Raw genomic sequence first — 13,032 nt, forward strand, 5'->3', positions numbered from 1 at the left:
TTTTAAGATCATTTTAAATAATATCCAAAATATGACATTTATGGGAATAACCAGAATGAAATAGGGCAATCTTTCATGGAAATATCCTTGTAAATTTATGGAATGCGTGATTGATACTTTCTGAACTTTTTTCTGCTTGCCTCTCTTCCTTTTATCCGTGTCCATGTTGTTGATAAAATTAGAACTCATCTTCCAGTGGGGAAAACTCTGCTTCAGGATATAGCTTCTTGATTCATTTCTTGGGACCGTTTGAGCCAAGGAAGTTACAAAAACGAAGGGATTTTAAAGTTCTGCCACCAATCCAGTTGTCTACCCGGCTGTCCTTTCTATCTGTCCATCTGTCCGTCCCTCCCTCCCTCCCTCCCTCCCTCTCTCTGCAGTGCTTTCCCCTTTGAAGCGTGTTGCCAGGCTCCGAGGGGGGAAAGTACACAGGCAGAGAAGGAGCTCATGTGTATTGAGCATTTCTATGTTCCAAGGCCGGGGCTGGATGCTTTCCATCTATTCTTACTGAATTTTTGCAGCAGCTGCAAGAGAGACACTTTTGACCACTTGTTAGGGGGCTCAGAGAGGTCCTGGGACTTGCTAAGGTCGTGGTTCTTTGGACCCGTGTTTGTTGGGTCTCATCATGCCTCCTGCTCTAGTGCTGTTCTGCTTTCTCATGGCATCGCCTAGTGTTTGTCCCATGGTGCTTACAGGTGCGTGTGACAGACCCTGCCTTCACTGGCCTCCTGTGGGCCGGCTGGCCAGAGGTGCTGCCTTCTGTGCCTCCCTGTGGCCCTCGGTGGGGTTGTGATCGCCCCTTCTCTGTGCCCGACCATGTCTGCCTCCTCCAGACCAATTCTGTGCTTCCTGCTTAGTTGTGCTTTATCCCCCAAAGTTCTTGCTATTTGTAATTATGTCATTGAATGACATATATTAACAGACACAATCTTGAGTGTGAAGAGAACTTGTTTTTCTGAAAACTCCATTGTGTGTTTTGGAAAGACTTGAAAAACAACTTATTAAAAAAAAAAATCCTGGTGTTTTAGATGTGGTTGAGCTGCATTGGTATAAATTAAGAGGTGGCGTGGTGGTGGTTAAAATCTAGAAGGATTCTTCTCTTTTCAAGTAGTATGGCTCTCCTTAAAGGAACCTGAAATCAGACATTGCAGGGTGTGGTTTTTTTGCCAGAAAGATCACAGACCTTCCGTTCAGCAGATCCATACGCGAAAGGAAAGACCTTTGCCCTTTATCACAAGATTGAGGAATGAATGTTTTAAGTCAAAGTAAATTATTTAAGGCGTGTATATGTAGTTTCTGAGTCCTTTCCTGCTCTGAATTCTTAAAACAATCAAGCAACCATCTCATCAGACAGGACAGTTTTTCCACTGACCCAGAGTGGCTGCATTACCTCGCATCACTTCTGGTTGATTGGTGGGGAATAGGCATGAGATGGTGAAAGAACAGTGAGGGGGCTGCCTGGGAGTCTAGAGAGCAGGGTTCTTACCCAGTGTGACCAGTTGTGAGACCTAAGGGAAACCACTCAGTTTCCTCATCTGTAAAATGGGATGAACAGTTCTTGCCCAGCACTGCAGTTGAGGAGCATCCAGCTAGTCAATGGTATATGTGAAAGTGCCTTTTCACATAGTGTTTAAAAAAAAAAAAAAAAAGTGTTAGGCTCTCAGTGTTGTCCGACTCTTTGCAACCCCATGGACTGTAGCCTGCCAGGCTCCTCTGTTCATGGGATTTCCCAGGCAAGAATATTGGGGTGGGTTGTCTGTCATTCCCTTCTCCAGGGGAGCTTCCTGATCCAGGGATCGAACCCTCATCTCCTGCAAAACAGGCAGATTCTTTACCATCTGAGCCACCAGAGAAGCCCTTCAACATAGTAGATGCTCGTAAACATGATAGGCTTATTGTATTGCTCTGTCTTTATAATGTTTATCTTATTCACTATTATGTTTATTAGTTTTGAGGGGAAGAAGTTTAGCAGAAATCTGGTTCAGTTGGGCTTCCCAGATCCCAAGTTTATGAACATTTAGACATAACGGTCTTAACGTTGCATAGAAAAGAACTCTACAGGGCAAGTGAATACTATCAAAGATTGTCTATTTAACAGCATCTGTTAATGGCACTTTGGAGAAGTTTATTTACACAGTTTCATTGTGAGAATTTTATATCTTCATTAAAACAAGTTTCTAGGATTTCTGCTTGCCAACACCTTTTAACTTAGTTCATTTCTATATATACATTTGAAAAATGAAGTCTTTTTTTTGTTGTTGTTAAAATGTATGATTCACTTTGTTGTACAGCAGAAACTAACACAACTTCGTAAAGCAATTATACTCAAAGATTTTAAAAACGTGTAGTTAATACACCCATTTGTATTGCCAGTTCAGCTTTTTGATGAATTCAAAGTGGCCTTCCCAGTTAATTAAAATTCTTTACCTCGTGGGGGCTGTTTCTGTGTTTTGAAAATGATTTATCATTTGTTTGCTTTTAACATTAAAACAATAATTATTAGTGATTAAGAAAAGCATCATTGTCCTCTCCTACTCATTCTTTTGTGGCCTCAGGGTCTTTATCACCCTCCTGCATCCTGACTGAAGTGGCAGGAAATAACGTCTATGAGGGGAGTTAATCTAAAAACTCTGGTTATTATGAGGGAGACATTTGGGGGATATTTCAGCTTCATGCTTGAATGGTGGTAATTAGCTCTGTGGCCCTTTCTGTGCTCTTGGAGCCCTAGGGAGACCAGAACTGCCCTGAGGATGGGGGGGCAGCAGGTGTCTGCTTATCCCATCACGGACCCTGCGGTTTCCTGACAGTGCTCCAAAGGGCACGGATCTCCGCCAGGGAAGGAACTTTGGAAATGGAATGTCCGAGTGTGATCTTTTTTCCTGTTTCAGACAGGACTCTTCTCCTTCCAAGCTTGTTTTTGGATGACTGGAGCTTCCTTTGAAGCTCAGTTCAGCAGCGTTACTTAGTGCTACGGTGGGGCCAGTTTGGGGTTGTGGATTTGATCACAAACACTTGCGTGCAGCTTCTTAACTGTCTTCTCCATTGATAGAAGGGTAGCAGTATTCAAGCTTTAAACCATTTGTAGTCATGACATTTGAACTTTCCTTGGATTTTTCTAAGGTTAAAAATATATGTATGATTAACATCTTTTTTAGATTTATAGTTGAAGGCTACATTCTCTGACTTAAAGGATGATAACCATAAAGCAGTCACTGTCTTCTGCCATAAAAATATACAGGAATCACAGAATTTCATAAGAGACCTTGTTGGGGAAATTTCTCAGGTGATTTTTATTATGCGCAGTAAGATTTGGGAAGGACCATCCTAACTCCCAACTGAAATTAATCTAACTTCTCTGTAAACTCCCAAACCTGTTCTACCTCCTTAATTTATCTAACTTGTGTCTTAAGTCTTCTATGAGAGCAAACTTTCTCTGAGGGCAAGTTTAGGCTGATTTGGTTTCATATTCATTCCCATAGCAGCTACCCTGGGCTCGGTAGGTATTTGTATGAAATGAACGAATGAACAAGTGCTTGCATCCACAGTGTAGCTATTGAAACCCAGCCCTTTAAACTTTTAGAGGCAGATCACCCCTTCACTTAAAGACTCATCTGGAGAACACTGCTTTGGGTGAAGACTCTGAGGCCCAAATGTGACACAGAAATTCCATTCCTGCCAGGATGTGAATGGAAATGACCACCTGTTTCCTACAGGGCCCAGCGTGAAACAGCAGCTGGGCTAAGGCCAAGGGTTTGCAAATGCTCTAACCCCCTCGTGCCTGCAGTTCTACAAGTGTTCAGTGCTCATCTTCCGGTTCCACATTCCCCCCGCCCCACCCCACCAGCTCATTCACATTAGAGCCCTGTCCTCTCCTTCTGTCTCAGGAGAACTGCTTCCTTGGGCTTTTATCTACCCACTCCAGCCCTCTCGGACATCTTAGCCCTGTGCATCCCTCATTTGGGATTGCCTGTTAGTGAACATATCTCTTATTGTCACCATCCTAAACCTCTCTTGATTCTATTTGCTTCTGTAGTTACCATCCCATTTCCCTGTTCTATTGCATTTCATAGGATATTTACTTGGGAGGGATTAGATTAATAAATTCATTTAAAAATCTAACCACCTTAATCTGAACTCTGTTTTGAGGGAGCAGGATGACTCCTTAGAAAAGCAGAAACAAATGTACTTGCTTCAGAGTAGACGGTCCTGAGCCTGGTGCTTGCTTCTGTAGTCTTAGCAGCACTGCGGTTTCCTGGTCTTTGGGATAAATGTCTAATTCTCTGGCTTGTCTTGATATCAGAGCAGGGGATGGTACAGGGCATGTAAGGTACAGGACACACAGCAGAAGATTAAAACATCCTTCCCGATGAGGGAAGGGATAATTAGGGTGTTCGGGATCAACATGTACAGCTGCTCTGTTTGAAATGGACGACCAACAAGGATCTACTGTGTAGCACAGGGAACTCTGCTCAATGCTCTGTGGCAGCCTGAAGGGGAGGGGAGTTTGGGGGAGAATGGATACAAGTATACGTATGGCTGAGCCCCTTTGCTCTTGAGAGAGTCAATTCTTAGGCAGATTGATAAGAAGTCCAGGGGTTCCCAAGGGGAGAGGGGTCTGGAATTCTCAAGGAGGAAGAAAGGACAAACTTTTTTCCCTCTCCATTCCTTAGGATTATATAACAATAATGTATCCTGCTTGAGGACGATTTCTGGAAAAAAACGTTCTGGCTAATCCTGTTATCTTAAAATGTAAATTATGGGAGTGGGTCTAGTGAGGTCTTTACAATCTCCAGACATTCTTTTGATTCACTGTAATAACTAATTAGAGAGCATATAATTCCATTGCTAACACTAACAAGGGGGTACTCTTTCTGCCCCCTTCTGATGCCTATGTCAGAAGCTTGCTCTATCTCCTTTATACTTGAATAAAACTTTATTACACAAAAGCTCTGAGCGATTAAGCCTCATCTCTTCTCTGGCCCGGGATTGAATTCTCCTCCCCCGGAGGCCAAGAATCCCGGCGTCTTTTCATGTGTCAGCAACAACCTTCCACTCTCCACTCTCCACCTGAAACTGTCACAACATTGTTAATCAGCTATACTCCAGTATAAAATAAAACGTTAAAAGATATATAAAAGATCCTTCCTTAGCCATTTCCATGCACACCAGAGCAAAGTCTCTTCTTAGTTCCAAGTTTTGTACCTTTGAATTTTTAAATGATGTAAACAAGTCCTGAAAGGTATGAGATCAGTAGAGTCAGTTGCCATTGGCAAATGCTGCCCACAGCAAATGCTGACCGTTGGTTCTGCTAAAGAGGCTCTGAGGCCATCACGTAAGATCAGGATGGGTCAAGGAGTCCCACGTGCCAAGATGTGAAACAGCTGCCTCTCCAGAGCGCCCTCCCCAAGAGTGCTGGCGTTCAGAGGGATTGGTTGTGCAGGAAGCTCAGAGACTGTCCATCTACGAGCTCTGAGTGATAGCTGGGTGTGTGTTTCCTCAGCGAGGATCATGAGGGCTCAGTGATCACAGCTAAAGGAGCAGGGAGGGCTCTCAGGCAAATAAAGCGTAATTTGTCATAGCTCTCAGAATGATCCTGTCATACTGGCTGCCCTCTGGAAAACTTTGTGGAGGTAAGCTCCCTGAGTTAATAACCTCTGTGACAGTTTCCTTGCATTTGGAGTCTCAAAACATGTTTAATAAAAAAAAGAAAGAAATCTGTCTAGCATAATTCCACAGTGATCAGAGAACAGACTGTATGATTTCAGTACCTTTAGACCATGACATTTTTGCACCTTGTTTTATGTCCCTGGATATGTTCCAGTGTCTCCTAGTTTATAGTCTATGGGAACTTGAATAGAATTTGCATCCTACTGTTAGGTGAAGATTGTATAAATCTTAATTATGTTGAATTGGTTCACAGTGCTTTTCAGATCTACTGGATCCTCCTACTTCTCTGTATATTCATTCTATTAATTTTTGAGAGTTTAATATTGAAACTCCAACTAAAAACTTAATTTATCTACTTAAATATTATAATATATAGTGGAACTATATATTATTGTTATATATAGTTATATAAAGAGGACAGAATGCCAAAGAATTGATGCCTCTGAACTGTGGTGCTGGAGAAGACTCCTGAAAATCCCCTGGACAGCAAGGAGATCAAACCAGTCAATCTTAAGGGAAATCAACCCTGAATAGTCACTGGAAGGACAGATGCTGAAGCTGAAGCTCCAGTATTTTGGTCATCTGATGCTAACAGACGACTCATTGAAAAAGTCCCTGATGCTGGGAAAGATTGAGGGCAGAAGGGGAAGAGGGCGTCAGAGGATGAGATGGCTGAACGTCATCACTGATGCAACGAGCATGAACTTGGGCAAACTCCGGGAGATGGTGAGGGACAGGGAGGCCTGGCGTGCTGCAGTCCATTGGGTCTCAAGGAGTCGGACATGACCGGGGAACTGAACAACAACATAATATAGTAGTTATATGTAACTATTGTTCTGTATTTTCCAAGTCTCTGGTAAATGTGTTATCATACTTTCATAATGTAAAACATATTAAAAGAGGGAAAAAAAACGAAATCTGGCAATAACTGCAAATAAACCCAGGAACCTGTGTCTGAGGCCACTTTGGCTGCTGTGTCATATAGCCCAAGAGGCCTGGCAAACACACCCTCTCACCTTTGTGTTCAGGGCCTTCCTCGGAGGCTTTTTCAATACTTGGTGTATGCATAGGGCATTTATTCAATATTTGGCCTAGGTGAGACTGTTTAGACAAGATAAACTTTCTCATTATTTTGTTTAGCAACCAGGTGGAAAACATGATAGCAATCGAACAAGAGTGAAATCAGGGTCATAAAATAAGTGGAGTCCACCTCGAATTAGGGCGATTCCAGTACAGACAGGAACAGCTCAGGACATCCATGCAAGAGCAGTGATTGAGCACTCACTGTCTCCTGGGTCTTGCATTGCTTTGGAAGGTGTAAAGACCAGTAAAGCACTCTGTCCAGCCTCAAGCAGCTTAGCATAGCTGATGGTGGCTAACCCACAGTAGGTGATGGTGATAAGGCCTTTGCTATGCTCTGGCTGGAGGGAGATGGGGGATTTTTAAAGGAACAGAGGCGTTAGGGCCTTTGGCTGGGCTATGTCAAGAGTTTCACTTTTCTCTATTTACATGTAAATTTATAGCTGAGCTTTTTAAAAAAGAAGCCCCAAGTATTCCAAAACATTGGGGCCCACAGCCATGTTCCTGGGTTGTTAAAACCAAACCAGACAGCCAACCACCACCACCGGCCGACCCCAGATCTGTTGTCTCAGGCTACTCCAGAAGGCTGGGAGTGGACAGTGATGGAGCCTTAGCTTAACTGCGTCTGGCTTTGAGGAACCCTGATTCTTATTCTGTCAGCAGGAGGGCCTGGGCAGGCAGGATCTGTTGTTGGAGGTTGATAGAGACGAGAGTAGTGCTGAAAATGGTTTGAGCTGTGGAAAGACAGACGCTGGTAGACCCGGGGGCTTTGGGCGTGAAGTGCACAGGATGGAGCCAGGGACATCTTGGGACACAGATGGGGTGAGTGAGGGGCGGGGTGGAGGTGACCAGGACTTGAGACCAGGTGCCTGGCGAGGTTCAGAGGAAAAGCAGAGTTATGAGCGGGGTCATGTCTGCTACCTGGAACAGGCTCTGACCTGCACAGGTTGTCTACCTGTTGGGTAGACAGCCTTGATTTCATATGTGCCTTTGGTAGCTCAGTGGTAAAGACTCAGCCTGCCCATGCAGGAGATGTAGAAGACGTGGGTTCGATCCCTGCATCGGGAAGACCCCCCCAGAGGAGGAAATGGCAACCCACTCCAGTATTCTTGCCTGGAAAAGTCCATGGACAGAGGAGCCTGGCAGGCTATAGTCTGTGGGGTTGCAAAGAGTTAGACACGACTGAGTGACTGAGCATGTATGTATTTGATGTCCAAAAGGTCTCCCCTGTTGTGAAATCGGTGTGTTTGCTGGCTCTGAAAGTAAAGGACATTTTGTGTCAGGAGATTCACGGGTCAAGGTAGTGACCGTTGGCCTGTGCTGTCCTCCCGGCCCCCAGCTGAGGCAGCTCGCCTGGAATCAGAGTCCAAAAGAGCCAGCCTGTCCCATCCCCTGGCTTCCTTGCTTTTGACCTCAGTGCCACTGAGTGAGGTGCTTTAGGCTCAAAAGCAAAGCCTCGGGGTGCTGGCTGATGAGATGTCTGGTGCCACCACCGTCGGTCACTATTTGCCTTTTCTTATACAAATGGATCTTTGGCTGCAAGTGTGGTTGGCAGCTTATCTAGGTGATAATGCTGTGTGAAATTGTGTATTTAAGAGCACAGTGGTGAGTGGCAGGACGCTGTGCAGCCTACCAGGCAGGATCCAAAGTGCCATGTCTAGAAGTTTCCAGGAGGATGGAAGCAATGAGAGGCAGTATCTGCTAACTTGGGTTCTACCTTTACACGTTGGCAATAGCAGAGCCCACTGCTGTTTTGGGGAGGTGCGGGTAAGGGTTTTGGGCTAAGTGCTTTACATGCATTATTTTGTCTGCTTTTTACAACTGCCCTGTAAATAAGTCCTGCTTTACAGATGAGAGTGAGCAGGCCTGTTGGGCTTGGTAGCTTGCTCCAAGTCACATGGCCAGTGAGTGGTGTTGCTAGAATTGGAACCTAGATGTTTCTGACCCCAAAGCCTGTGCACTAGACGAGCACATCTCAAATGTGAAAGAACCTATGAATTACCAAGAGTCTTGGTGGGATGCAGGCTGTGATGTAGAGGTCTGGAGCGGGCGGCTCCCAGGTCTTGCTGCTGGGCTATGGGTCCCCTTGTATAGCAAGTGTCTACACTTCCACTATTTGTAACCCAAGGACATCAAGTCTTGTTTGCTCCTCCTTTCTTAGAATTGCAGAGAGAAATCATGTAAATCTTTGAAAATCAAAATAATGAAAAATATCAGTGGCATCCTTCGTCCTCTTTTTTCTTCCAGTCTTTTCTCCCCCTCTTCCTCCAGGTCTGTGCTCTGCTCATCCTCCAGCCCCACGTCACCTTTCACCCCAGTGTGAATGACACCATCTCTGTAAGGGGGACCTGCTTGTCTGTCTGTGGCTCTGTTGATGGATGGTGTAATGTGTGGAATATGTTTTTAAAAAGCTCACGGTTAAAATGAAGACTTACGGATGCTCGCAGAGGGAATTTTAGTTGTTCGGATGATTCACTTAGGGAAACCCTTCATTCTTCCAGGGTGCGGGGGAGACCTTGCACTGTGCTGTCGGAGAAGAGAGCATCTCTTGGGGCAGGCTGTCTGTGGGTTGGGATGGAAACAGTGCCCGCCCAACCTCCATCAGGACAGGAGGCTACGTAACGCTGGAGGTACTGTGTCTGTCTCAGCGACTGGGAGTGTAGGCACTTGGGGTCTGTTCTGGGGAGGAGGTTACACAAAATACAGCCGTAGTGTAGCTCAGTGGTCAGACCTTGGGTGTCAGAGTCAGGTATCCTGAGAGCTCAGTACCCAGCTTGAGCATTTCTTAGCTGTGTCACTTTAAGTGACCTAGTTGCCCTGAGACTCAGTTTCTTCATCTGCCAAATGGGCATGATAATAGTACCTCCTCACGGGGTTCTTGGAGGAACAAAAATAAATTAACATATATATAAAGCTTACACCTTGACCTGGCTCTTGAGCACTCCATATATGTTAGCTCCCCATTGCCCTCTTTGCCTCGTGGACTATCTTGGTGGATAAAACTTTCCTGTAGATAGTCCAGGATGACACAAAATCTACACGTGTTCCTTCCAGAGGGTGCCATGGCGTGATGGGGCATGAAGTACAGACTTTGGAGCTGGACGCTGTTTGGATTTGAATCCTAGCTTGACCCACACACAGCAGCTTTCTCTTAGCCTCAGTTTCCTCACCTTTAAAAATGGGATGGGTGGGTAACTTAACACTTGTTTCAGAGGGTTGCCATAAGCGAGGATTAGATGAAATTGTATCAGGTGCTTCTTGCAGTTTCTGGCCCAACGTAGGCATGCGATCTTAGGACTCTATTAGGCAACTAACAGAATGCCTATAACTTGGATGTTCTGTAAATTTTTTTTGTCAGTGGAGAAAGAACCCCCATTGGGGTTGATTGCCTTTGCCATCGGCATCCCCAAATAAATAAATAAATAATCCCCAAATAAATTCCAGGACAGTGGACTTGAAGGTGAGTGAGCCCTGTCTTCTCCAGGTTCTGCCATCAGTGTCTTCTTGCCCTTTTCTGGAGCACCTGCTGTGGGGGCTTGTGGGCGTGGAGGCAGGGCTCCCACTGGGCTCACCTATGGTCCATCTTCTTGGGTGAGCTGTGGGAGCCCTCCTGCTAATCAGGGTCATAAATGCCAGCCCAGGGCTGGCTGAGCATCCTGAGGCTGATTTGTGTCACTGGATTTAGAGTCCTGTGGTGGTGGTTTAATTGGAAGAGATAATTGGCACAGCATTCTGGGGAGCACGATCGGGGAGTGAGAAGACGGGGGTGGGAGGCTGGTGGAGCTCAGGCTTGCTCCTGTGATAGGAAACATGCCTCCTCCCCTACCAAGCTTTTAGCCTCTGCTCCTTCTAGTGGCCTCTTACGCACCTTGCATCACAGCTAGTATTCTATCCATTGGGTAGTTCTGTGTGAAGCAAATGGTGATTTTTTTTTTTTTTTTTCCCTGCTTGAATGCAGCCCACGTGGTTTCCCAGTGCTTCTTTCCCTGGGTCCCTGTGGCCTAAGGAAGTTCACATACTCAGGCTGGTCTCTCACCTCCCTACCTGACCCACTGGGCGGTCCCTGAGGGACCCACAGCGCTGCTTGGGCTCTGACCCCATCCTGTCCCCTCCGTGACTTCTTCCTGGCACCTTCCTGTCTTCCCGGTCCCAGGTCCCTTTTCCTCGTCTGCCGCTCTGTTGTGGAGGAGGAGTTGAAGTTGGGGATTTGGTACCTGACAGCCCCATTTTGAATCCTGGCCCCAACACATTCTCCGCTTGTGATGTTGAGTAAGTGACACAACCTCTGTGAGGCTCAGTCTCCTCCTTTATCAAGTCTGCCTTGTGGGGTTGTGCGGAAGGGGAAGTGTTGAGTGCCCAGTGCATGCAGTGGCACTCAGAAGTGTTAGCTCATGCAGTGATTGGCCTCCAACCTCTCCCTGATCTCCAAGTCTCATCCTTTGAGCACTCACTTAAATAGCCTAATGGAGCAGCCAGTTCTAGATAGCTTACGAGGACTCGGGGTCTTCAGACAGCCCCAAGGCACCACGAAGACACTGTCAGAGATGCCAGGAAGCCAGAGATGATAAACACAGCCTTGGGTAGTCTTTTGAGAAGTGGGTGGTAGCTTCTGAAGCCCTGGAAGGTTTTCTCTGCATCAACCCAGCGAACAGAAATGTGGGGAGGACACCAGGGGTGGAGCAGCACCCTGTGACAGGCTCACTTCCCACCCGGCTGTGCAGGCTGACCAGGGGCTGTGAGCAGACTGCTGGCTCATCAGCCGCAGTAACCAGGAGATGCCTCGGGAGACCTTTCTTAGCGCCAGCCCCTGTGATGGTCACCGTGGAGATGCCATCCCTCCTTCCTTTCTCTCTTGTCTGCTGGAGCAGAGGCTGGGGCCATGCCCAAAGGAAGAAACCTGCAACTGGATATCCCAGACGGAGCTTGCAGGACACTCTGATCTGTCCTCACTGAGCTTTGGTCATTTCTAACCACCCTGTCCTGTGATCGGGTACATTTCATCACCTCTTTTTTTAAGGGCAGGTGGTGTGCCTCCCAACAGACACTGCCTCAGGGAATGGAATCCCACTAGATCCCCATCTCCACCTATGAACTTCTGCTCAGTGGCTGAGGTTGCTTATTTCTGGACTTCAGGCTTCTCAGGGTCCTTTTGCCTGGGTCTGCTTGGACCATGGGATTGTTTTCTAGCTCAAGCATCATGGCAGAAAAGGCAGCTGAAAAGCTGTCTGTGGGCTGGACCAACCCAGCACTATGCATGTAGAATGTTCTCTGGGAAAGAACCCACAAAACATTAGAAATGCGCCATGTGATGAGAAATTACTCCTGGGAGATTCACGCACCCCAACTTCCTCTCCCACAGCCCTTGCAACTGGCGGTAGTTTTGCTTTTGTCTGGTCCCTTCACTGAATCTTTATCATCCTTGTCTGCACAGTGTTGTGCTTAAGACACTTGGCCCTGGAGTAGTCACACTTAGGCTTGAATCTCAGCCTCCCCCTTCCTGTTCTCATCAGACTCTGCACAGTACCCTACATGTAGTGGGTGCTCATTTTGCTTATATCAAAGGCGCAGACTGTGGAAAATTGACCCTATAAGCCCCCTGGAAGGTGTGAGGGACACTGGGGACGTCGCCTGCATGTAATCCTGTCATCTGGATTTCTTGGATGGATACCCTGCTGTGTATGAGGGTTTGCTCATGAAAATGGATGTGTAGCCTTCCTGTTCTGCAGCAGTGCCAGGGAATCTGTTCATCAAGAAATTTTTAAAAAAAAAAAAGAAAGAAAGAAACTCAACGTGTTTAAAGAAGACAGCATTGCCGCATTTGCAGCTGGGGCATTTGAGTGCCTTTCACAGTGGTTCTCAAAGCTGCGGTTTGTGTGTGTGTGTGTATTCAGGGCGTGGGGTCCCTTGACTGGCCTTCTCTCTCAGAGCAAAGACTGGGCTGTCTCTGGGGGTAGAGTTTGCCTCGCAAGCAGATGGTCTGCACCAGCTGAACTTGGCCATGAAAGCCGCCTGTGTTGGGGAAATAAAAGTCTGTGTCTGAAAGTACCGATCTATCTCAAGTTTGGGGTTTTATGATTAGCCTTGAGTTCTCCACCGCACGCTCTTTTCCCTGGACTAGACCTCCTGCCTGTAAGAATGAGTCAGAATTATTGTGATAGGTTCAATTGCAAAGATTTGAAGGATCCTGCCCCTTGCCAAGAAACTCTTGCCCTGGTGGAGCTATCTGCATGGTTTATCTTCTGTGTTCCGTAAGTAGAATCTTAAAAGGCCCACTTTGCAGGCAAG

At 46.3% G+C, this 13,032-nt stretch overlaps 1 protein-coding gene across 22 annotated transcripts in view; it reads left to right on the forward strand.

Annotated features, from left to right (window-relative positions):
• The window catches only part of MTSS1 (MTSS I-BAR domain containing 1), a 165,119-nt gene that overhangs the window by 83,044 nt on the left and 69,043 nt on the right, over nt 1-13,032 (forward strand). The window contains exon 1 of one of the 22 annotated variants that reach the window (XM_055545828.1): nt 5,164-5,630. The exons of the other annotated variants lie outside the window; for them this stretch is intronic. Within the exon in view, the coding sequence (XP_055401803.1) occupies nt 5,588-5,630 (43 nt within the window). The 5' untranslated portion in view covers nt 5,164-5,587. Of the gene's footprint in view, nt 1-5,163; nt 5,631-13,032 lie in introns of those variants that run through there. 22 annotated transcript variants of the gene reach the window in all.

The sequence above is a fragment of the Bubalus kerabau genome, chromosome 14 (genome assembly GCF_029407905.1).
Source record: "Bubalus kerabau isolate K-KA32 ecotype Philippines breed swamp buffalo chromosome 14, PCC_UOA_SB_1v2, whole genome shotgun sequence".
Classification (NCBI taxonomy): Eukaryota; Metazoa; Chordata; class Mammalia; order Artiodactyla; family Bovidae; genus Bubalus; species Bubalus kerabau.